Here is a 26080-nt window from a genome sequence, read left to right on the forward strand (position 1 = left end):
TTTAAAACTCTTCCCTATTGTTAGCTTTATATAGAGCTTCTAAGTACCTGCACCTAAGCCCCCTCCTTTCTGGGCTTCTTTCTCAAAGCAACAATGGCTGACTGGCAGTGAAAAGTCTGCTGACTCCTCCCAAACACAGTGGTCCAGGCCTTAAAGATACAGTACTGACAGCACACTTCTTACAGCTCCACACATCAAACCTGGAACATGGCCACTACAGGAAAATTAGCTGTGGTTAGTTTACATATCTTGCTGTTCTGGCTTATATATATATATATATTTTTTTTTCCTTTCCTGGAAAGCCTGGAAGGTTTTTTGTGTGGCTTAGGAATGGAGTCATGTTTGCTGACTAGTATAACCGTATCAATCTGTTTGCATTTGCTGTTTCTTTAGTGGTTGTGGGGAGAGGTGCTAACAGATTGTCTTCTTGGAGCCATGGTCACTTTCGGACAAATGCTGGTTTTCCCCCCACCATGGCATCTTGTTTAAAGTTTCAGAGCTTTGTGACTAAATCCAAATGTTAATGGGATACCATCTAAACCCTTAGCAGTTAAAAAAGACTTAATTTTAATGCATTTACAATCAGGCTAGTTCTCATATAGCCATATCCTATTGGAGTTCAGCTATGTCGTTTGAAGGACACATCTGACAATGGGCTACTTATACACATGGGGGTTAATGTTTGGCCAGTCTAAATCTAAATGGGCCTAGTATTGTAAGCAACAATCGAACTAGTTACATTTGTAACCAACTTTCCTGGCATGCTCAGTCTGTACTTTTGCTACAGGTTCTGTCTTTATGGTAATTACAGCCAGAGTATATATTTTGACCTTGGTGCATGAGGAAAGGAGGTAGGATTTGTTACCATTTTGTGGCATTCCCCCAATAGATAATACAGAATCAACTTTTTTCCTCTAGTAACCATCAGTGTTAGTCTGTATAAAAAGCACGTTCCTCTTTGCTAGACTAGGGTAAGAAGAGTTTTGTGGAGTGGCTTTGATGTATCTGCTTAAGTGCTAATTATTTAAATGCTCCGTCTGTTCTTTTATCTACTGTGCAAATGAAAAATCACCACTGCTTTATATAATCAACCTAAGTGGCTATTTCTCTTGTCTGAAAATAATCGGTGGACAGGATCGCAGAGCCCTTGAAGCTAACGGCATGGCAAACGGAACAATGCAGCTAAGGAAATCAGCCTGCACATTAAAAGGAAGAACCCCTGCAGAAGCCTGAGCTTTCTGCTTGATAAGAATGTGGGAAACTTCTGGTTTAGCAAGGGTGGGTGGTGGGGGGGGACGTGCTACGCGGACGACTCGTGCAAGGCAATCTAAAATGCTGCCCCAGCCTTTTCCCTTGGCAATGTCTAACAGGAATGGCCCTGATGGCAGAGCTGGAGCAGGAGTCCTGCCTCGTTTGTCTGTCCACAGTCTTCCTGGTGGACTGTGCAGTCTCTGAAGTGGGGGCTAAGACCAGGCCTCCTCCTATTACAGTGCAGGGGGGAGGGTTGCCACATAGAAACTAGTTACAAACTCTTTCTGTCCCTGGCAGAGGGCAGCAGCTCGTGGGCAGGGGGACGTGGGGGCAGCTACTGCCAGGGGCCGGCTGCTGCCCCTTCCCCCCACAGCAGCTGCACCCATGCCTGAGCTGGCAGGGTGATTGCTGGGACCAGCCCTGGCTGGGCGCTGCAGGAGCAGGGCCAGCCCCGGGGCGCTTCTGGAGGGAGGGAGCCAGGCCGGTCCGAGAGACCCAGCGTTTTGCAGACACGGCAGGGGCCAGCTCCCTCTGCCCACTGTGCGGGGTGGGGTGGGGGGGACCTTTGTGCTCCCGGAACCCTTGCAGCGGGGGTCGGCACGTTGCGTGTCCCGGCCGGACTGGAACTCGAGTGCACCGGCCGCCACCCCGTCACGCCGAGGGGGTGATTAGTGCGACGGACGAGCCGGCGGCAGCTTCCGGGCGAGGAGCCGGGGTGGCTTGAAGGCGGCGCATTAGGCCTCTGGCGCCCGCTTCGGAGCCCCCCAGAGCGCGGCTGCGCCCCCGCCCCCGCCCGCCGGCGCCATGGGCATCCTGGAGAAGATCTCGGAGATCGAGAAGGAGATCGCGCGCACCCAGAAGAACAAAGGTCAGGGGCTGCCCGGCCGCGGGCGCTGGGGAGGGCTCGCCCCGTCCGTCCGTCTGTCTGTCGGGGGGCTGGCAGCGGGGAGCGGGGCTCGCCCTGTCCGTCCGTGTGTCGGGGGGCTGGGCTCGCCCCGTCCGTCTGTCGGGGGGCTGGCAGCGGGGGGCTGGGCTCGCCCCGTCTGTCCGTCTGTCTGTCGGGGGTCTGGGCTCGCCCCGTCCGTCTGTCGGGGGGCTGGGAGCGGGGCTCGCCCCGTCTGTCGGGGGGCGGGGAGCGGGGGGCGGGGCTCGCCCCGTCTGTCGGGGGGCTGGGCTCGCTCTGTCTGTCTGTCGGGGGGCTGGCAGCGGGGTGGAGGAGAAGCGGGTGGCAATTCTGTCAGCGCCTTCCCTTACACTGATTTTTTTCGTCCTTTTGGGGGCTCCATTTGCACCCCAGAGAATTGGCTGGATGCCTTTATACTCCCCTACAGGGTGCCATATTGGTGCAAACTAATGCAACTCGCACCTCATGGGTGGTTTATACCCGTGTCCTGATAGGCCGTTGGGAACAGATTAAATGTAAAGACATAACTTACACCACAAGAAGTGAGTCTATAATAACTAAATAAAGGGGGGGAGAAAACACAAAACCTTGTTGTTTGCTCTCCCTGGGAATCCTGTCCCTTCTCTATCAGAATGGACACTCTTAAGGCAGGAGCTACCTTTATTTCAGTGTCAAGTATCCGGGAATAGCCCTGTTAGTCTGTATCCACAAAAACAACAAGGAGTCTGGTGGCACCTTAAAGATTAACAGATTTATTTGGGCATTTATTTCAGTGTTTTGTGCCACATCAAGCATAAAGAGCAAATAGTTAAAAACACCAAACTTGATCTACAATGTTAATTTGTAGTAATGTCCTAGTTGCTGCAATTCCTAAACTAGAAACAAATCACTTGAACTAATAGGGAAATAGGATGCTATTGCCGGCTATTTGGTTACTAACTGTTCTTTCTGTTTTGTTTAAGCTACCGAGTACCATCTTGGCCTACTGAAGGCAAAGCTTGCAAAGTACAGAGCTCAGCTACTAGAACCCTCCAAATCTGCTGCTGCTAAAGGAGAGGGTTTTGATGTGATGAAATCTGGAGATGCCCGAGTGGCACTGATTGGCTTTCCCTCTGTGGGTAAGGTCAGTGACTATCAGAGTTGACTCTAGCACGTGCAGTTCCTAAGTTTGTTTTCAGTCTTTTGAAATATGCTTGTGTTATCTGACCACTCATGTTTCTGACTTTTTATGTATTTCCGCAACTTAAGTGTGTGTTTGCCAAAAATTAATGGAAATAATGTTGCTCACACACCCAGACCTGAAGGCTAAAACTGGGGAAAGTCTTTCATCATTCTTGTATGCAAAGCACACTTGGTGCATCCCCAAACCTTTCGTTTGTTCCCATCTGACAGCAACACCACGATGAAAGGTTTGTAAGAGCAGTCTGGTAACTGACATTCAAGAGAACATGCCAAGTATCCCACTTCACCTCTAAAACTCCCATGCCCGGCATAGCAAGAGCACATGGTTGTTAAAACGACAGTTGTTTTCTCCCCATGCCTGTTCAGCAGTCATTGATGTGCATTGTTTCCATGTATCTTTATATATTCAACGGTGCTGTCATTTGTTTATATATTTCACGTTATGAAATATATTGCCTTTCAGTCCACATTTCTGAGCTTAATGACCTCCACAGCCAGTGAAGCTGCCTCGTATGAATTCACAACGCTGACGTGTATTCCAGGTGTCATAGAAGTAAGTGTGATTCAGATGGATTCTACCTTGTAAGTAAGGCTGCGAGTTTGTCACAGAAGTCACAGATTCCGTGACTTTCTGTGACTTCTGCAGCGGCTGGTGGGCCTGGCCTGGGGGCTTCTTGTGCAGCCCAGGCAGTCTTTGGGCCAGTCTCGGGCCACCGCCTTTTCTTCTCCCTGCAGCAGCAGGAGTTTGGGTGTGGAAGGGGGCAGAGGGTTGGGGCATGGGACAGGATGAGGGCTCTGGGTGACACTTACCTTGAGGGAGCTCCCCGGAATATCCCTCTCCCTCAGCTCCTAGGGAGAGGCGTGGCCAGGCAGCTCTGCGTGCAACCTCTGCTTGCAGGCACCGACCCCGCAGCGCCTATTGGTCACGGTTCCAAGATTTAGTCAGGGGTATATAGTACAAGTCATGGACAGGTCATGGGCCATGAATTTTTATTTACTGCCCCTGACCTGTCCATGACTTTTACTAAAAATACCCGTGACTAAAACATAGTCTCAATCATAAGCCGTTAGCAAAAGACCCGCAACTTAGTATGTAGGGACGTGCTATTCCTGACGTGTGTATTCTAATTACATGTATGGTAGGGCTCAGAACCAGCTGTATCCAAAGGTCCCTGCTTCCCAGCTGATTTCTGTTTTGAACTCTTGGAAGGTCTCAAGCATTTACTGTTAGGTCTGTGGAGCCTGGCACTTCTATAGGCAGCATTGCTCCTCTGACTAAATGCACTGGGGACCTGACTCTGCATTTAGGGGGGGGCGGGCAATAAGATAATTCTTAACTGAATTTTTTTTTTTTATAACAGTTTTTGGCACCATTGACCAGATGGCTGGAAACCTTGACAGATTTGTTTTTAATGAAGCTTCAAAATAGGCAATCTGTGCAGTGATCAATTTGGAAAGCAAATAGGACAACTCCTATCCTTGGAGTTTTTGCTGTCTGTGCCCTGTACATCCATCAGTAAAGCAAATTATAAAAGGCACCAAAGTGAAAAGCCTCCTAGTATAATGTGAAATTTTGGGGTCAAAATTCAGGCTGAGTGAAAATAATTAAAACAAACACATTGATGTCAAAACAAGCATAAATATTGTAACAAATCTGAGGCCATCTGCAACTTCATTGTACTGCACAATGTTGTCATTTGAAACGTTTCTGTAGTAGCAGGAATGGAACTCTCATCCTCCTGCTCCATAAGCAAGTGACCTTCACCGCTTGAGTTAAAGGAGATTCTCTGTTAACAGTAGTAATATTATGCCTATGACGCACAGCTGAGTAATTCTGAATCCAGCCATGAGAAGCGGTGTTTGCACTTCTCATTACAATATTTCACCTGTTGGACCAGATAAGAAACTTATTACTCGTATGGACAAGTTTCTTTGGTGAACGGAGGACCAAAATAATAATAATAATTAATGGAGATATCCCATCTCCTAGAACTGGAAGGGACCTTGAAAGGTCATTGAGTCCAGCCCCCTGCCTTCACTAGCAGGACCAAGTACTGATTTTGCCCCAGATTCCCCCCTCAAGGATTGAACCCACAACCCTGGGCTTAGCAGGCCAATGCTCAAACCACTGAGCTATCCCTCCCCCCCCCCCCCCCCCCATAATACAGCCATGGTGTGCTCTAGTCTTGTCGTTTTGTAGTCAAACCAAGATGGTCTAGAATTTTAGTAGCTTTGGCCATAAACTGCTGCAGTCAAATATATCTTGAGGTGGAAGAGGAATTTTCAGAAAGTTAGTGAAACAGCTTCATGGTAAAAAAACTGCAAATTGTTTCCAGCTCAATGGGATGCTGAATTTACTGGGCCGGATTTTGCCCTGTGCTGCCCCATTGGTTTCCGAATTTGGCCTCTGTTTACAGTACACTGAGTGCCTAGCTGGCGTTAGGAAAGCCGTTTCAAAGGTTTGGTGCGGCTCCTCATCATTTTCCACCTTTCTGATTATCTTGCAGTACAAAGGAGCAAACATTCAGCTTTTGGATTTGCCTGGAATCATCGAAGGAGCCGCACAAGGTTGGTTAACTCTTACATTCATTTACATTGCGCTCAGCACTGGGTGGAGTTTCTAAATGGTACCAGCCTTGCCAGCCTGGTCATGTATTGTGTGAACACCTTAGACTTAAAACCCGAGGTCCTGAATGTGGGGGACAATTGTAAGAGGGTCCCTGAATTATGTAAAGGCATGTTATGTTGTAGGAGATGCTTGTTCTGGAGATGGGAAGCAGAAGTAAGCAAATCTCCCTATTCAGGGGGAGTCTTGGCCTTGCTTATCTGCTTTTCTGGTACAAGGGGAGGTCTTTGGTGTTGGTCACTAGAGAAAGAAACTGGAGATGTGCGGGAGGAGGGTTAAGCAAGGCAAGAAATATTGTTCAGCTACGATCACCTGGGTGTTTCTGAGAGTTCTGATGTGGCTCCTTGACTTGGGAGCCAGGAATTCTTTCCTCTTGCTTCATCTGCCAGTCGCTCAGCTGTGACGAGAGGCATCTTGTGAGGTTCCTAGGAGTCTTCTGATGTTTCATTCTGAGCACAGTGTAGTTTGGTTAATAAACATCTCCTTTCACTTCTGATCAGAAAGTGTGTCTAGCTGATTTGAACTGGGATCTCGGGGTTTTCCTCTTCGCTATTCTGGGTATCCTCACTTCAGTGCAGGAGAGAGAGAGAACTGCACACACACTGCTTCTTGGAAAGAAGGCAGTCTGATGGGATTGCAATGCTTCTCCACTGTCTGCTAGCAGAGGGAGTGCCTGCTCATCAAAAACTGCATGCCTCTCATGCTACAGACTGAGTGGGTCACATCCCAGCCCCATGCAACCAGGGGGAATGGATCCTGCGGTTGCTTAGAGCCAAGTCCCTTGTGTGTCTGTGTAGTGCTTTCTGTTGGACTGGCCTTCAAAATATGGTGTGTTTCTTTTGTGAACAAGCATATATTTCAGCCTGCAAGAGCTCTGAATGGGCCATGACCCCATTAGCCTGGCAGCCTTCCCAACAGGTTAGTGCAGCCAAAGCAGGAATGAAATTCTTTCTTGCTTTGAAGAAGTCCCATGGGACGGCTCCTGGTTCGAGGGAGCTTTTAGCTATTCTGCCTTCCCACGGATAACATCATCTCCTTCCTTTGCAGGGAAAGGGAGAGGACGTCAGGTGATCGCTGTGGCTAGGACCGCTGATGTTGTCATCATGATGCTGGATGCCACCAAGGGCGAAGTACAGAGGTGAGCGCAGGGAGCAGCTTAGTCAGTTCTGGGCTGATCAGCCAATGAAGGAATCCAGACGGCTTGATACTTTCCAGCTGCGGAGGCCAACTAGGCATACCCCGTATGCAGCACATAGATATTTACTAATGTCTTAATGTAATCTATATTAGGCTAATAATTTTACTTTTTAATATTCCTGGGATCATCTTCTCACTTTAGTCCCTCTCTCCATAGGCATTCCAAAATGAACTGACTGTGTTGATTTTTGCTAAATTGTTCTTCCACTCTAGCTGGTTCTTCTAAAAATGTGTGCATCATGAGGCCCCTCTGTTAATGCGTTTCAGTTTAAATTTAAACTTCTATCAGGGCTTTTTGGCCATTACTTTAGCAGCAAGATAACTGTTACTGCAGATTATTGTCTGTGCTGGGTGGCCTATTGGTAGCTTCCAAGCAAGCAGCCCAGGCTTGGGCAATGGACTTGGTTGTGCTCAACAGAAATACTTACTGGCTAGGTAGGCGCAGCATTTACTAAGCTTGCAAGGAATCTCAGTTCTTGCTTCTTGAGGAGAAGAACATCAGCATATGGCCTGTCCAGGAAAGGATAATAGATTACATGGTGGTGTCTCTATTTGAGGCTTCCTCCTCCCATGGCCAGGTTCTTAGGTCCCAATTAGAGGCCTTGCTGAATGGGAGGGCCCCAGTCAGTGGTATAGAGAAGATCCACAGGGTGGTGATTTGGAGCTGAGAAACCTCAAGGTGCTGGCCAGTCAAAACCCAATCTTTTGACCATTTGTTCCTCTTGCTGCGCTAAGTCCAGTGTACCAATGACTAATTTGCAGCATCTACGCAGGTCTCTCTTGGAAAAGGAATTGGAATCTGTAGGAATCCGGCTGAACAAATGCAAACCAAACATCTACTTCAAGGTGAGTCTTACCAGTAGCCCTGCACGGTCATGGGTTTGTGTGTGCTCATCCAATGGAAGCACAAATTCCTCTGTGCCTGTCCCTTTGGTTGTGTCACAGATAATGTGGACTTGACGTTTTACGGAATGTTTTAAGATTCTTTGTTCTGTTCATCCAGCCAAAGAAGGGTGGGGGCATCTCCTTTAACTCGACTGTCACGCTGACCCAGTGCTCCGAAAAGCTGGTGCAACTCATCCTCCATGAGTACAGTATCCTTTCCTGAAGGGGAGCCCAGAAAAGGGCAACCTCCAGAAACTGCTTCTTTTGACCACCATCCCACACCTCAGATCCACAGCCCACTAGGTGAAGGTGAATTGGAATGGGATTGTATCTTCAATACTAATTCCAGAGCAAGGTGTTCGTGCCAATAGGGTGACGATGTGGTTAAAAGCAGTAGGAGGGTTTTTTTGGGCGGTAGGGAGAGGTCATCTGAGCAGCCCCCATTATACAAGATTAAACAAATCCAGCCCATTGTGCCTGTCCCATGCATTTAGCCAAGAAAGGAAGTTTGGCCTTAATGATGTCCACCTCAGAAATCTTCAATGCAGAGATTCTGTTTAGAGAAGATTGTTCTCCTGATGAGTTCATCGATGTGATTGTCGGTAACAGAGTCTATATGCCCTGCCTTTATGTGAGTATCCCAGAAACAGCCTTATTTCTGTATAATTAATGGGACAGCATAAGATTGGGGTCCTAAATATAGAATGATCTTGACCTCTTGCCTTGAGAGACTCACTCTGTATGTGAAAACCACCACTTGTCATAAAACTTCTAGGTTACCTGTTGCGCATGTGCTAACAGAGTGCTAGTGTAATACGCTCGTTTAGCACATGATTCCAGCGCCCTCTTGTGGCTGGCCCCAATGACTATAGCAGCAGTCTACCTACGGCTGATCATTCCTCTTTTAGCTCAGGCGGTGTAGAGACTTGTGTTTTGGTGCTGAAAGTTCCATGGCTGATTTCCTCTACCAACCCTGGTGTCTATATGTGCACAGCCTTGGTGCACGGTAGATGCACCTTTCATTTCAGGGGCCCCTTTTGATAATGTGTTGGATTTTTATTATTAGGTCCCAGAACAAAACACCGGAGGGTTGACGCCAAAGGAAAGAATGTTAAAATGGGAAAACTTGTCAGTTATTTTGAGGCTTATGAACTTTAACAATTTACCAAAAATCTTTGATCAGTATTGATAAGAGCCACATTTTTTAACAAGCTCCAGCGTCTCATTATTGTATGTCTGCGAGGACTGGAAACTGCAGAGCCTCATAATTACTTGTCCGTATCGTATTTGCTTGCAGTGTCACTTGAATTGACTTTGTAAAGGATATGTCCTTTTCCCTTTTGATTTAGGTTTATAACAAGATTGACCAGATATCTATGGAAGAAGTAGATCGTCTGGCTCGGAGACCCAACAGTGTTGTGATCAGGTAAGAGCTTGCAGGCCTGTCAATCCACGCCTTCTACAGGCTCTGCACTTAGGGAAGTTGGTTTACATTTCATTAATACCCACTTCCTTTGCTATCCCAAAGAGGGGTGTGCTCCTTGGCACACCACTTAGCTGCTCTGTGCTCTGGCGGAGAGAGAAACTCAACAAGTACCCTGTCATTTTTAACAAAATATTCAGTGGCCTCTATCCACAGAGAGAGGCAAATCTGCTATAAGCTGCCTCACACCATCTGCAGGTTGAAATGAACCAGGTCGTCTTAGTAGTTCTGTTCTATTATCTGTTCTATGAAACTGATGGGCTCTGCCACTTTGAAGCTGGTGTACCTTTGGAAAGCATTGTCTGTTTTCCCATCCTGACGCATCAGAAAGCTTCACCTTGTCATCTAGCACTTAATAGGTTTCTCGATCACACTTCTTTGTGGATTCCAGGTAAGATGGAATTTGGGCTGCTCTTTGGGGAATAGAATTACACTAAGCCAAGATGTTCGTGGTGTTTTGCAGCTGTGGGATGAAGCTGAACCTGGACTATTTATTGGAGAAGCTGTGGGAGTACCTGGCGCTGACCTGTATCTTCACTAAGAAGAGAGGACGTAAGCAAAACACTGACTGGCAAAAGAAGAGTCCAAGGGGAAGATTTTCAGAAGTACACTATGTGCCCAACTCCCATTGGCTGTCAGTGGGCAGTTGGTGTGACGGGTTGCCCCCCTTTAAGCTGCCACCTGATGTATTGAGATTCCACTAAGCCTGCCTGTTCCGCCAGCCTGGGCTCCCTTTAACCTGTCTTCCTGATCCAGGCTTTTAAGCCTCCTCTAGCGCACAGACAGGCAGGGCCACACCCTGCTGCAGAAAGACAGACACAGAGATCAGCATTTGCCCCAGCACTCAGGTGCCCACCCCCCATGGAGTGCAAACCCAAAGGTATATTGTCTTGCTCTGGAGAGAAAAATCCGCACAGCTTAAGCTCATAAAAATTCATCCTCTCCCTCAATGTGGGGAGAGAGATGCACAGCTTCTTGAACCCCCCCAGATATAAATTGCATAAACTGGGGTTATGTTATAAACAAGAAATAAGTTTATTAACTACAAAAGACAGATTTTAAGTGATTATAAGGGATAGCAGACAGAACAAAGCAGATTACTAAGCAAATAAAACAAAAGACACAAACTAAGATTGATTCACTAAAGAAACAGGTTACAAAATGTAACTTCTCACCCTAAATGTTGAATTAGGCAGGATACAGAGTTTCTGTAGCTCTGAGTTCCAGTTATTCTTACAGACTGGACCCCTGTCTGTCTGGACTCACCCCTGCCATTCCCTTCAGGTTAGTTCCTTTGTCCCTTCAGGTTCTTTCAGCAGTCCCACTTATTTGGGCATAAGCTTTCGTGAGTAAAAATCCTCATCTGAAGAAGTGAGGTTTTTTTACCCATGAAAGCTTATGCCCAAATAAATCTGTTAGTCTTTAAGGTGCCACCAGACTCCTTGTTGTTTTAGTATAGAAGGAAATCCCTTTGGTACCTGAGAGAGAGTAAATCAAATCTTGGAAATACTGTCTTTGAAGATTATGAATTGATTCAATGTATTGGTCTTTAAAAGTCCAGGGTAAGTAGCCAGTTTGTACTTCCTCCCACTGGAGTGTGTATGGAGCTAAGTAGGCAATATAACTCAGGTGAATGGCTGCTTTGTATGCCAGCCTGCTGTCAGGTGTAACTAGCGTGGGGGAGCCGGGGGGATTCAAAGAGTTGTACGTAATCAAATGCATTGTCAGATTGTGTTAAAGGACAGCGATCAGGAAAGCGTTGCTATCTTTTCCCTTCTTGTTTTTCTGTGCTCTCTAGAGAGACCAGACTTCTCAGATGCCATTATTCTCCGGAAAGGAGCGTCTGTAGAGCATGTGGTAAGTAAATAACTCAAAGAAAGATCTTTCTCTGGTGGTAGAACAGCACTGAGTCCAAAGCAAACTTCCTACCCGAGACTCTTGGTAGGATTTTGTATATTTCAGGTTGTCCTATGAAAAAACACGTGTTGATGTTTTGTTGCCCATTAGCATTCCTTAGCTTGGTCTAACTAAGGTATAGAAACAAATGTTTCTTTCCTGGTTATGTACTTTACAAACATTTTTACAAGATAAAAGGTGATGAAGGTTGTGATGGGTTGGACACCCCCCTTCTGGCATGCCACCTGATATACTGGGGTTTCATTGAGCCCTTCCTGCTCCACCTGTCTGGATTCCTTCTCGCTGTTTTCCTGAATTAGGCTCTGCGGCCTCTTGCAGCATGCACACGCAGGGCCACACCCAGCTGCAGACATAGATTGAAGTCAGCTCTGTGTGAGAGGATTCACCCAGCACTCACTTGCACACACCCCCTTTGGGGAATAAACCAAAGATAATACTGTCTTACCCTATATAGAAAGATCTGCACAGCGCAAGCTCATAAAAATTCACCCTCTCAATGTGAAGAGAGATATGCACAACTTCTTGCCCCCCCCCGTTAGAAATTGCACAAACTGGGTTTTAATAATAAACAAAACAAATTTATTGACTATAAAAGGCAGATTTTAAGTGATTATAAGGGACAGCAAACAGAACAAAGCAGATTACTGAGCAAATAAAACAAAACACGCAACCTAAGCTTAAGATCTTAAAGAGACTCCTTTCAAGAAGTAATATCTCACCCCAAATGTTATTTTAGGCAAGTTGCAGAGTTTCTGTAGCTTAGCGTTCCAGTTATTTCGTCTTACAGACTGGATCCCTGTCTCAGTCTGGACTCACCCCTGCCTTTCCCTCAGGTTTGTTCCTTTGTCTCTTCAGGTATTTTCAGCTGTCTTTCTTCTTGGGTAGGCAGTGGAGGAGAGTCCAGATTAACCCTCTCCCCAGCCTTTAAAAGGATTTACCTAAGGCGGGTAACCTTTGTTTGATCCCCATCCCTCTACAGAGGAAAAATACCAGCAGTGTCCAAGGTGGTATTTAGTACCAGGTGACAGGACCACCTGACCTTATAGTGTCACAGCTACGTCCCAGGACACCTCTCAGGAAGGAGAGAAATTAGTATCTTCACAGTCTTATTGTTTCTTCCTAATGACCCATCAAGGCTGTGATGGCCGGTTGTCTGGTGGGTGTCTCCCAAATACACACCCAGTTGTAATTGTTACATAGTCAATATTCCTAACTTCAGATACAGAAATGATACAAGCAAGACAAATTGGATAATCACATTCAGTAAATCATCTTTCCAATGATACCTTACAAGATCATCTTGCATAAAATATATCTGAGGCCATATTCAGATCATAACCATTTTCTATAAAGAATATGGGGTGTAACGTCACCAAGATAACTTAATAGAGTTCAGCAAACAAGCAGATGGAAATGATGTGACTTTTATGACGCTGTTCCTGGGAACTTTGTATGGAGAAAACACGATTCTAGTACATTTACTTTATGCTCTTTGTGCGTTTTTGAATGTGGCTCCGAAGTTGCCTTTGCAGTATACAGCATGGACCCAAGGTGTTCCTGTTTTGTTAGGGGCTAGATGTTAATTGAAGACAGCAGTGGGTACTGGAAGTCTGGGGAAAATCTCCACTTCTTGTCTTGGGAGGCATGATTAGTTGGCGCTAATAATCAAAAACAGTGTTTTCAAGTCTAATTCTCAGGTGCTCAGACACCATGGTGAGGGGCACAGTATAAGAACCTGAATAGAATAGAGGCTGATGTATATTGAACTATTATCCTTTGACTGTCTCACACACTGTCTTATTGCAGTGCCATCGAATTCACAGAACATTAGCCAGCCAGTTCAAATACGCCTTGGTGTGGGTAAGTGACTAATACTCTCTGAATTTGATTTGCCTGTATTTGAAGTGTCCACTTCTAACACGTTTCAAATTGCTTTCTCCTGGTTTAAAGGGAACCAGCACAAAATACAGTCCTCAAAGAGTAGGATTAACTCATTTGATGGAGCATGAAGATGTCATCCAGATTGTCAAGAAATAACCCTCTTAGCCGCTGCTCACTGGTGCCTGACACCGCCTTAGGCTGTAGAATTGGAACTGACTTATTGTGACCATATAAAAGCCAAAAAAAGGAAGATGTGCTCCAAAGCCACGTAGGCTTCCATGAAGCTTGTTCCGTTGGAGACGGGAAGAGACTAAGGATACACTATAACAGGTTGGGATGGGGGAGACGAGGGGATTCCCATCTGGTGACATTTCAGCAAGGTAGCTTGTTTGCACAGCATCTCTAAAAGTTGGATCCTGGAGCCCATTTGTTATGATGAGAAGAGAATCCTCTCCCCGGCGGCCTCCTTTACCACTGCAGATTTCACATACACGTCTGTCTGTTATACCAGCTTTCTCGGTTAATCGGAATCTGTGGATTCGTCCATGCAAATGTGACTCTTCTCTTGGTGCCATTGATACCAGCACTGAGAGAGGTTACCTGCCATTCATTGCACATTCCTGTCCTTTAATGTAAGTGTGTCATTAAAGCAAACCTTTCCCTTTCCCACTCGCCCAATACGAGGGCTGCTAGAATTCACAGCCTTTCTAGCTTCCGCTGGTTTCTTAGTTCTGCACCTCAGTGGCTTTAGACACCAGTCTCCCACATCTGAGACAGCCCTAGGCTGAGCTTTTGAAAGTCCTACTCTATCAAATTTAAAACCAACATCCCATGCCTCTTGTTAACCCTCTGACATAGCCTATTAGGGTGTCCTGATCCAATTAGTACTGTCGAGAGAGCTGGAAAGTGCAACCCTATTAACAAAGGGATTGACGCATGGCCAGGCCACAGGTGCCGTAGCTACATCCTAGAAGAGCACCAAGACTTGGTGAGGATTCATTTCTGTCCATGTCACAGGTCAGAGAGATGGCATTACGAGTTGCCCAGCGGGAAACCTCTGCTTTGCCTTCTCCCCCTTCCACCTTTTCTGACATAGGTACCTGAGGAATAGTTGTCAGGACACCGCTTGTCTCCAAATCATGCATCCACAGCTCCTAAATCCCAGAAATAGCTATTCAGGCTCGAGTCCCCTTCTATGCTGTGGCCTTTTTTTGGCTATAATAAATGAATAATAATGCTTCTTAATGGAGATCTTCCATCAGAAAACTGTGGATTTTCTAATCATGCTTTATTAAATGTTGTTGCTAACAGTTCATAGTGTCTGATAGATACCGGCTCTTTCTTTCCATGAGCAAGAGCCTCCACTAGCTTTTACTTTTGTGATAAAATAGCTCCGTCCCCATGCAGAATTCGGAACCACGAAGCTTGGGTTGATGGCGAGCCCCTCGGACCCCGAGCGCCTCCTTCGTGCTCCTCCTAAACCGCCTAAGGCTGAACTGGCCGGAAGCGTTTTATTTAAGAAAATAAAAGTTGCTATTTCATGTGAATTATACACTTGTCTCTTGCAATAGACATGGGACCACTTGCTTTGTCACCCCTCTCTCTCCCTTGGGGCCAACTGAGGTGGCAAGGGGCTGTGTGGTGGAGTGGATTTTGATTGTAATGTGTCATAGAATTTAAGGCCAGAAGGGACCCACTAGATATCTAGCCTGACCTGTATCTCTCAGGCCACCAACACCACACTGCACCAACACACTAACCCAACCCTGAAATGAGACCAAAGTGGCATCGTGAAGAGGGAACAAAGGGCTCTCTAAGGATGGAGAAGAGCTGGATGCATTAGGCCTTCCTTGGATGACATGGATAAATTTCACAAGAACCAAGCCAAAAAGGTGACTCTGAGCTTTGTAGGTTACCTTCTATGTTAATGATTTTGCTCACAGCTGGAATGCAGAGGGAATCAGGGCTCAGGTAGAAGCTACTGGAGAAAAATCTCCAAATTAGCTGCATTATGCTTGAGCTGACTTTCTAATGCAGCCACTTCTCTCTGCTAATTGAGTGGGATGCTGTTCCAGCCCATTGACTCACCCTTGAAATTTCCCATGAAGGTGGCGCAGGTCAAGACACCACGACAAAGCTTTTCTTGTTTCATTTTTAACTGCTTCAGGGGTGCTGGCGTTTAACTGCTAAACAAGGATAATGGAGGAAAGCGTGTACCTGACTCGATACATCTGCACATCTTCCTCAAACAGGAGAGGGAGGGGAAACAAAAATATTCAAAAGGGCTTGTTAAAACTCACATTGTAAATCTAAAAACAAAAACAAAAAAAAGCGAACGTGCTGTAGTTAACAGAAAGCTAATCGTTACATCTGTCTTAGATTAGCTGGTTGTCTCAAATGTTGGATCAATATTGGAACCACTGTCAAATTAACCGAGCTGCTCTCCCTCTAGTTTGGGAAGCCAATGATTTTTTTTCCCCATCGTAGTCCAAGTGTATAAAGCTGCTGAACTTTGATTAAACTTGGCAGGGAAGAAAACGGAAACAGATCAAGAGTAGCTAATTCTGCTGTATGCATGAGTAGTTTGGGTAAGCATGGGTCACTAGGTACAGCTGGAAATTTTTTTTTCCACCTGTTTCCATCTTCTCAGATTAACTGTAGCACACATTTGTTGCAAGCAGTACAGGTTAGTATCAGCAGTGAGAGCACATTGGGCTGAAGATCTACATATAGAACCTTTACTGGGGATCCTGAAGTGCCTAATTATGTGCATGGGAAGATCAAATTCTTGCAAACAATTTAACATCAATCCAGCAGTTTTCATTGAAAGAAAGGGAAAGGCTCCATTGATTTCCACTGGGAGTTGGATCAGACCCCTGGTTACCTCATTGCCCATGGTGATCAAAGGCAAACCCAGTACATTCAAAGAACGTTTTGTGGGACCTTTAGTGAGGAAAGAGGTACTCTTGCAAAGTGGGGATTGGGCATTTCTACACCGCAGTTGGAACCGTGCTTCCCCTCTTCAGTACACAGGCTAGCTCTGCTCAACCTCACACAGTAAAAATAATAGTGTAGCAGCGGCTGGCAGCTTGGGCCAGCGGCCGAAGTACAAACCCGAGTGGACTCCCTGGGAGTGTACTCTGGTGTCTGTCTGAGCTGGGACGCACGCGCTGCGTTTCCGTGCAGATGTACCCATATAGAGTGATAGATACTCATGAGGCAGTTTACTTAAAATGTCTTGTGAGTAATTGAACATTTGAATTACAACCCTGGGGTTAGAAGCAGCAGAACTTCATACCCTGTAACAGGGAAGGGCTGTGTTTTGTGTTTATATGCTGTCTCTTGTAGGAGATGTACAACTGTAATCTTACCATTTGTGCTTAATGATACTAGCAGTCTCTTGGAAAAACAGGGTGGTATCGTTAAGGACAAATAGCAGGGTATTTTGGCCACTCTCCCTGCATCCTTCCCTTGCAGTTTCAACTGGACGTGGTATTCCTCAGTGGCTTGCCCTAATTACAGGGTGTTACTGCTGCGTTCCACCCCAGAAGCAGCCGCACTTCTGCCCTGTTATAACCCTTATCTGCTTCACAGAAAGATTAGGTTTGTGTGTTTAAAGTTGCTTCTGCATGTTGCTCAAAGGCCAAGTGTGGCATTTCACAAAAGGGAGAGATTATTGTTAACCCTCTTTACACAGGAGATCGCGGAGGACCAGAGAGTTAAATGACTTTCCCAAGGCCATACAGCAAGTGGAGGGGAGAAGCAGATTAATTATAATAGAATGCTTTCACCATTTGTCTCCCAGCGTATGTACATAATCTGCAAAATACAACTGCCCACTGTCAAACTAAATACAACTCAAATGTAAAAGTTAAGCTATCCCTTTAAACGCAGCTCCCAATCACCTCATCTGACAAAAGCGCAAGTGGATGGATGGTCTATGTACCCTAGAAAGTCAACGAACTCCAGCATTTTTTAGGTTTGCTCAGTCCTGTCTCAACACAGGGAGCTGGATTTGATGACTGCTTGAGGTCCCTTCTAGCCCTACATTTTGATGAGTCTGATTTCAGTTTTAGACAATCCAGCAGTCGCTCCCTCGAGATTGTCATCCTGGAAAGGGTTGCAGCTTGAAGCATATTCTGCTCAAAACTAGAGGGCTGTGCATGTTTCAGGCAATCAAGTACGTTTGATTGGCCAAACACTCCTTTTATCATTTAATTTAGCCAGGAATCATTTGCAAGGTAATAAAAAAGGACTTGACTCCAGCTACATTTGTTTAATTCAATGAGAGACAGTTACAGCCATGGGCTCTCCTCTGCTATCTTCGCTACTGCCATCCTGGTGAGATTGAAAGCACTGCACGGGCAGTATATAACAGTCACGGTCTTGCAGTGACAACTTCATTGTTTCAAACAGTGACACGGGTCACCCCAAACAAGCTAGGCCTGTGAAACTCCTTTGTAGCAGAGGTGGCTAAGGAGGCTGTTGAGATGAGGGCAGAGGGATAGCTCAGTGGTTTGAGCATTGGCCTGCTAAACCCAGGGTTGTGAGCTCAATCCTTGAGGGGGCCATTTAGGGATCTGGGGTAAAAATCTGTCTGGGGATTGGTCCTGCTTTGAGCAGGGGGTTGGACTAGATGACCTCCTGTGGTCCCTTCCAACCCTGATATTCTCTGATTCTATGAGGAGAACACTGCAACGAGACCAAGGGGCATCCTGAAGAGGGAACAAAGGGCTCTCAGGATGGAGAAAAGCTGGACGCATTAGGCCTTGCTTGGATGACATGAGCTGGAGCACTGTGCAGTTCAGGTCTCCCAGGTTTAAGAAAGATGAATTCAAACTGGAACAGGTGCAGAGAAGATCCTCTAGGATGAGCACTTGCTGCTTTGAATTAGAGGAAATAGTGGATTCTCTGTAACTTGAAGTCTTTAGATCAAGGTTTGAGGACTTCGGTAAATTAGCCAGAGGTTAGGGGTCTATTACAGGAGTAGGTGGGCGAAGTTCTGTGGCCTGCAACCTGCAGGAGGGCAGACAAGATGATTGTGATGGTCCCTTTTGGCCTGAAAGGCTATGAGCTTGTGGTCTCAATGCAACCAACTGCAAAGGTTCTCAGCCCTTTGTGGGATTTGAATTCAGGCCCTTTGGTGCCCCCCAATGCATCACTCTCCAAGCCCGTAACCATAAAACCCACAATCTGTTAACGCAAACAGTTCTCACAACTGGCTAACAGGTCACTCAGCCCTTGGTACGGATCATCGCTCCAGTGCTAGGAGTGAGTGAATAATAATATCTCTGTAGTGCTGTCATCTGCCAGTGCTACTTCCACAGCCTTATTTATAAAGGCAGGTAACATACCCATTATACAGCTGGGGAAACAGAGGCACAGAGAGGGGGAGTGAATTGCCCACGCTCACATCGTGAGTCAGCGCTATTGTTGGGGTTAAAAACCCAGGTCTTCTGCCTGCCAGGTCTGTGCTAAACCCATTAGACAACACCTGCCCTCAGTGAGTGGTTTAAAGATCACATCAGGTTCATGTGAAGGGATTAATTTTATGTTGGCAAAATATAACATCTGCCTTTCCAGCCGCCCTTTTGTATTGGTCTGAGTTCTCCCAAACTATTCTTCTCTGACCCTCAGACATACAGAAGCTAGTTCATTGTGACAGATACTGTTGGGTACTGAGTGTCTGCACGTATCTGTATCCCCCTGCACAGTTGTTCCAAAACCTGTGTCTGTTTCAATCATCATTCAGTAGGAGGTGCAGTGGGACGGGCTAGTCTGTTTGGCTTCCTTTTCTAGTGCCCCAGGCAGGTAGCTGCTCTTTTGACTACACCGTTCCCTCCTTTTTCCCTGTTAACAGGTTTTGTCCCACCCCTCTTCTCCCTCCTTGGAGGTATCTGCAGTTCTGTCCATCAGCACAGCTGGGGGAGCAGTGCTTGCTGCCCCTGGCCTCTCATTCATTCCCCAGCTCCTCTGCAGGAAAGGTTAGCTCCCCTCTCTCCGTTCATGAGTGGAGATGAGAATAATAGCGGTCATCAAATATGCATCGAGTGGCAGTGGCAGCAGCCAGCAGCCGCCTTGCAGCAAACATGGTTCCCCTGGGTCCGGCAGAGTGAGGTTCCCTGGAGGAGAGGCTGACAAAGGGGAATGTCCGCAAAGCCAGGGGATGCGCTGATCTGGAAGGTGTAGATCGTCACAGAGCAGCCCTGGCGGCGTGCGGGCGAGCGAGGCTGCTTAACTCAGGTGAGTGGCGTCGCGCTAGCCAAGCTGCCAGGGCCGTATGGCTTTGTGTGGTGGAATTACGTCTCCTTCCCTCTGTGTCACACAGGAGCCCCGTCACCACTACCCTCTGCCCGGCTGCAGGTGGTTCGGAGGCAGGGGTGGCAAAGGAGATGGACATCTGGGGGGCAGGCAGGGTGGTTAGTGCGTGATGTCCGCGCCGACTGAAGCATGGGACGATGAAGACAGGCTGAACCAGCTCAGGATGCTGTAGGGATCTGTCCCGGAGGCCCAGGGATGCTATAGGCTGGGTAACAGTCTGCTGCTCGGCTGGGCAAAGTTCAGATGCCTTTGGGTCACGGCACTTTATTGTTCACCCTGCACTGTCCTAAGCTCTTCTGTTCCCCCTGCATGCATCCACCTACCAGCTTGGTAGGCCTCAGGCCTGCCGTAACCTGAACTGCCCATTGCACTGCCGCCTAGAACCCTCTCCTCTCTCCTGCCCAAGGGCTGGTCTCTCTCTAATTTATGGGACCGCCTCATTCGTCTCTGCTTTCGCCGCCCTCCACCCTTCCCCGCTGCCCTCCACCCTTCCCCACTGCCCCCGTTTCCGTGCAGCCCTTCGTAACGGAGGTTCTCGGCCTTTCCTGCCAAAAGGGCCTGGCTGAACCCACATCTCAGAGCCCCTTCGCCGTCCCCAGGCCCCCCAGCACCCGGAACCTGCTGCTGCGGCTCTTTTCCCTCAGAAGCTTGTCTCCACCCGCAGGCCAGCCTTTGCTTAAAGGAAACCTTCAAGTCTGTAGAAAATGCTGTCCCCACCCTCCTCCTCCCCCTCCCAAACCAACGTGGCAGGTAGGGTGACCAGATAGTAAGTATGAAAAATCGGGACGGGGGTGGGGGATAATAGACACCTATATAAGACAAAGCCCCAAATATCGGGACTATCCCTATAAAATCGGTTCATCTGGTCACCCTAGTGGCGGGCCGCAGCCTGAAACCGAGCGTCTGCGCCCGTGGCCTGGTTCCCGGCTCGCTGAGGCGAGGGCAGGTACGTGTGGGGGCGTTCGCCGGCATGACCGTTGAGCTGTAATCCTGCTCTTCGGCGCCGCTGGCCGTTCAATCTCTGCTCCTCGGCAGCTGCTTTTCTCCTCCCTGTCCCAGGAACCTCTCCCCGTGGCCCGGCTCCCACCAGTCGCTGGGAGGTGGGCGGCAGATCCCTTCTCCAGGCCGGTGGGGCGGGGATCTGCACATTAATGGGGCCACCATGATAAATGGTTAAGGTCCCACCTCTTCCCTGTCGCAGGGGAGGAAAATGAGCCTGAGGCAGTGTTTGCACAAGCTCCTGCCTAGTCGGGGCAATCCCTCCCTTGGCTCCAAGCTGGGCCGGCTAGGTGTTCGAAAGAGGCTAACGAGGGTGCCTGTCGGGCTCAAGCCGGAGAGGGATGGCTTAGTGGTGGGGAATATCCTAGATTCCCTGGACCCCCGGTTCCAATTCCGCCTGGGCACAGGCCAGGCCAGAGTGTGTCATTTTAACCACCTTGAATGGTGCTGGGCAGAGGGAGAGCCCCCCCTTTGCTCCCCTCCTTTCTGGGGCAGTGAGAGCTGGCGTTAGGATAGGGAACCCCTAGATTCCTGGCTTGAATCGAGTTCAGGCATGGCAGTGAGTGATCTGATCTTGCTGCCCTTGTGCCTTGATGTTTCCTGGGGATGCTGCACTATTATTGCATTGTGAGGGCGTTGGACAAACCCCTAACAGTGGGTTCCCTCTCGAGACTGTCCAAGTGCACAGGGCTGGATTTTCAGCAGGGGTTCAAAACGGTACCTGTAGAGGTGGGGGCTGTATGGGGCACTTACATTTCGGGTACTTGCATGTGGAAATGCTGAACTGCCCCTGCAGTTAGCCAAGTCGCGTGAGTGCATGCGGGTGTTCTGAGTGTCTGAGACGTGACACTGTTAGTGAGGTTGGGGGGGGGGTGTTTCTTGGTGACCTGCTAAAAACTTGTCCCTTGCTGTGGGCTTGGATTGTCACTCTGGACCAGGTTAGCATTCAGAGGGTTAGCAGTAGCTAGTGCAGGAACACTTCTCCTTAATAACCTGCCGTAACCAGTGGCTACACAGTGGCCTCTAGGGACTGGGAAGCCACTTGCAGCACAAACCACCAGCTCGGGATGCGCTGAGATGTTGCTCGGCTGGCTTGTCATTGAGGTGGGAGTGGGGCCTTTCAGCAGGATCCTTTCCGTGGAGGCAGAGGACACAGACAGAGGTGGGCGTGTGCTCTCCTCTGTGTAACATGAAACACGCTGCAAGCAGACACTGAACAAACGATGGGCACGTAGGTGTGCGTAACCATTGACCTGTATGCACACAGCAGAGACAACACCAGGCTGCACCTGTAACACAGGGAGCTTCAGAACCACTCAAGAAATAGATGCAGCCACTGGGTGTGTGGGTTACAGGTACTCTAAGGACCACAGCTACAGTGAAAGGTACAGTGTTAGGGGAACGTGTTAGTCCCTGGCTGGGGTGGGACAAGGCAAACTCCACTGTATTGCAAGTCTCCTTCCTTTCTCTCTGCCTCTCAGCACTGCTTGTGCTCTGTGTGCATGGTGGCTTTTCCCTCCTTGTGGCAGACACACGCAGCTCGCACAGCTTGTTTCATACTTCAAGCAATTGGGCCTTGCCTGTGTATTAATTGGGAGGCTGTTTTGGGCCCTCTTCTGAATCAAAGGGGAGCTTTGTTATAGCTGTGGGGAGGAGCAAGCGAGTGGCACCGGCAGGGGTGCTGGAACAATTTGTATCGTGGAGGTGCTGAGAGCCATTGAACCAAACTGTAAACCCTGGATATGATGGAAACCACTTCAAGCCGGGGGGTGCTGCAGCCCCCCCACACCCCTAGTTCCAGCACCTATGGGCACCAGCCTTCAGGGATAAACCAACGTGGCTTTCACTTGTCTCTTGTCATTTTTCTTGATACATGTATTTGTATTTCTAAGGCACCTTTCAGTGTAGTATCTCGTGGCCAGTAACAGTACTTAGTGCTTATATCTGTATCTATCGATATATATAACTTACTACCTTCAAACCGTTATGAACTGATCCCTCTGCTACCTCTGAGGTATTCTAATCAAGCAATAACATTGTCCCCATTACGCTGAGTATGAATGCCAGGCAGGGTGTGTGTGTGTGTTTGTGACTTGACTTGTCCCTGGTTGGCTTTCTATTCTGTGCTTGGACATGCTGAAAACGTGCAGCAGAGACTGTTCTCCTGCCCATCCCTGATCTCTCCCATTCGATCCTGTGGCGCCATCACAATGCACGCTACATTTGGGACATGCTGGTCAGTTCCATGGCCGCAGGCTGGGGTGTCTCTTAGACAAGAGCAGGGCTTTGCTTGGGACAGAGCAGGAGGGGAAGCCGCGTTGCATTGGGGGCAAACACAAATATCTGCTGTTACTGGGATGGGAGACACAAAAAAATCTCATGTCAATGAAAGTGGCGAGACATCCTCTCCTGGGAGAGGCGGGGAGATCCAGCAGTCGGTAGAGGGCAGGGAGCCAGGAGTGCTAAGTACTAATATTCTTTTGTTTGCTCCAGTGGGAAAGTTCCCTTCCCAAAACCACGCCGGCTCCCCGCTGACAGCCCTTTCCTCAGCTTAAATCTTTAGTATGATGCAAATATAGGGCACTAGGCTATTCTACGTGAAATGGACTTTGTAGCTGTTTTCCTTCCTGGACCCGCTCCATAGGGGAATCTCTGGTAAAGTCTTCTCCCACAGCACAGGGGGCTGGAACCATGTGTATAGTGTGGGTGCTGAGAGCCATTGAACCAAACTGTAAACCCTGGATATAATGGCAGCCACTTCAATCCAGGGGGTGCTGCAGCCCCCCTATTTCCAGCACCTATGGCCGAGCACCCACCGGGTTTCTCATTGTTCTTTAGTGCCTGTGTATCCAGAGGTTTAAGCTTTAAGGCTGCCTTGGCGGCTTTCCAGGGGCTTGGTGCTCCACCCTAGTCTCCATCTAGCTTCCATCCATGTTTAGTCTGATAGAAATGGCCAGACCCAGACAGCTCTGAAAATAGCTGCACCCTGCAGGTGCACACACGGATCGAGTTTCCTGAACTTCTGAACCCGTCAGCGCTGCTGGCGTAGGCCTTGACTCCCACCACGCGGCTCAGCCAAGGGTCCTGGAAGCCGTCCCCCGATGAGGTCTCAGCCCCTGTTGCTAAGGGGGCAGTGGCAGACATACGTGTCTATGATAACCACGACAAGCTTTACCCCAGGGAGGTGGCCGGCTGTGGGAGAAGCGTCTGCAGCGCTAGGCCTTCCTCCCCAGAGGTGTGTACAGAAGAAATGCAGCTGCCACACGGCCCCATTTCTCCCTGATCATCCTCCCAGCAATTTCAGCCCCTGAGGACCTTGTGTCTCCATGGGGTGAGTCATTATTGGCTCCACCTTGACAGCAGTCTCAGAGGCCAGCAATTCCACTCCTAATTCCATCCTCACGGAGATTATCCCTAGAGTCCCATGTGGCTGATGCCTTAATGCCATGGGAAGGAATGGCTCTGTCTACACTAGGGCATGTTCCCTGTCATTTCCTAACACTGCTTTGTGGCTGCTTGGGGCCCTCTAACCCCATGTCATAATGTGGTGGTTAAAGTGCCTGGTGCCCTGACTCAGGGGCACTGGAAGGACTGCAAAAATGGGGGGCCAAGCAACCAAACTGGGCCAAATACGAGCCCCTGCTGAGTTCAGGTTGTCAAAAGTGGGGAGCCATGGACCCCTGTTTAAAAATGGGGGGGGGGGGGCAATGGCCCTTTGGTCCCCCCCCATCTCCATCACCCCTACCCTGATGACACTAGCGCGCACTCTCCTGGGTGGAGTTGCACTGTGGTTAGCAATTGGTGGGGGGGATTTTTGGGGAGATGCTGTTGGGTGGACAAGACAAGCTATGGGAATTGGGTCCAGGATGGTCCAGGCTGCTAGCTGAGAGGGAGGATGTTCTTTTGATCCTGTATAATACCTAGAAATGACCAGCTGTACTTCAGAGCACGAGATCAGATTCTGATCTCAGTTTCACGGGTGCAAATCCAGAGCATCTCCAGAAGAGTCAATGAAGTTACTCCGGGTTGACAGCTGTGATCTCAGAATGTGGCCCGCTGGATCAACTCATCCCGGTGTAACTCCTTAGCACTCACCCCAGAGGCATTTTCCCCAGCATTTTAAAATCTATGTAGGAGCTGGGGGCTGCATGTTAGAGATGGGGAAACAACAGCACCTGAATTACTTAGGAGCCTGAAGCATACCCAGCACCTTACACGGTGATAGCACAATTGCTGTGAGTGGGAGCCTAGTGACCCCAGGGCTGGGGCCTAGGGGATGTCAGGAAAGGGGGAGGATGAGATGTGTCTCCTGCCGGGACACGGGGAGGGTAAATCACTGGGGTGTGTCAGGTGCCCAGTGCTGTGGGGATGGGGGCCAGAGGAAAAGCAACTGGAGAGCTTAGGAGAGCACGTGAGCGCTTTACATTTATAAAGGGCCAGGAGAAGGGGCGTCTAAGGAGTCTGGTGGGATTGGGCCTCCGGCTTCCTGTGTGAACAGAAACGACAAAGGCCACAGAAAGTAGAGGAAGAGCAATATTCAGCGTGTGTGTGTGTGTGTGTGTGTGTGTGTGTGTGTGTGTGTGTGTGTGTGTGTGATGGGGGGGAACAGGCATGGAATGGGTGTCTAATCTCTGAGGGGTGGGTGGGTTTTGGAGAGACGCGTAACCTCTGTGTGCGCATATAAAAGAGACAGCTGTGGGGGAGCAGGTCCAGGAGCTCGCACTGTGCCAGCTGCCCACTGCCTCTCCCTATCTCTCTGCAGCCGGTTCCCTCCTGGAGGGCCCTTATCACGGGTGAGCAAAATGGCTCTTCTGGGGAAAACCATGGCAACTGCTCTGGTAGCTGTGCCAATGGCAATCTCCATCACTTACCGCGGTTTCTTTCTCTCTCCCTTTCTTTTTTCCTTCCAGTGCCTTTGGTTCCTCGCCCAAAAGGGAAATTCTAAATTCAAAAGGAAACTGATGGTTTCCTCCATCCCATTACAGGAGTGCTAATTAAAGAGGGGGGTTTGTGTCTGTGTGTGTGTATGTGCATGTGTGTTGAGAGAGAAAGAATTGATGGTGCGTGCACCAACTGCTGATTCATCAGGATATGCAGCATGGTTCATCAACTGGTAGGGTCAACAAAGCTGTTGTTCATTGCTAATGGTTTCCTGATTAAGCAGCAACTGAGACATTTTATTGGGATTTTTGAGCGAGTCGAAGGGAGTTAGAATATCTAGGCACCTAATTCCCTTGGGTTTCTTTGAAAATCCCAACCTTCGGGGCTGTGAAAATGCCCTTTCTTTCTTGAGGAAAAACATTTCTCACCACACCTGGGAAAATCCCCCAGCAAAAATGCTCTATAGATCTGAACAGCAGACGGTGTCTGGGAGCTGCTCCCGGTAGAGGGCCATCTGTCCGAAAGGTTCTCTGGTTGCTGACTGGAGAAGAGC

General features: G+C 48.4%; 1 protein-coding gene across 1 annotated transcript; it reads left to right on the forward strand.

The window, feature by feature from the left end:
• The first annotated feature begins 1361 nt into the window (after positions 1-1361).
• On the forward strand, positions 1362-14639 carry DRG2 (developmentally regulated GTP binding protein 2). The gene is made up of 13 exons (XM_005289008.5): positions 1362-2119; positions 3118-3278; positions 3801-3890; positions 5845-5905; positions 7011-7101; positions 7934-8006; positions 8164-8254; positions 8579-8676; positions 9395-9471; positions 9992-10080; positions 11327-11385; positions 13252-13305; positions 13396-14639. Exons 1-13 carry the CDS (start codon positions 2056-2058, stop codon positions 13480-13482), a joined length of 1095 nt encoding a protein of 364 aa, XP_005289065.1. The 5' UTR covers positions 1362-2055; the 3' UTR covers positions 13483-14639.
• The last annotated feature ends 11441 nt before the right edge of the window (positions 14640-26080 follow it).

This window comes from Chrysemys picta, chromosome 10, assembly GCF_011386835.1.
Source record: "Chrysemys picta bellii isolate R12L10 chromosome 10, ASM1138683v2, whole genome shotgun sequence".
Taxonomy (NCBI): domain Eukaryota; kingdom Metazoa; phylum Chordata; order Testudines; family Emydidae; genus Chrysemys; species Chrysemys picta.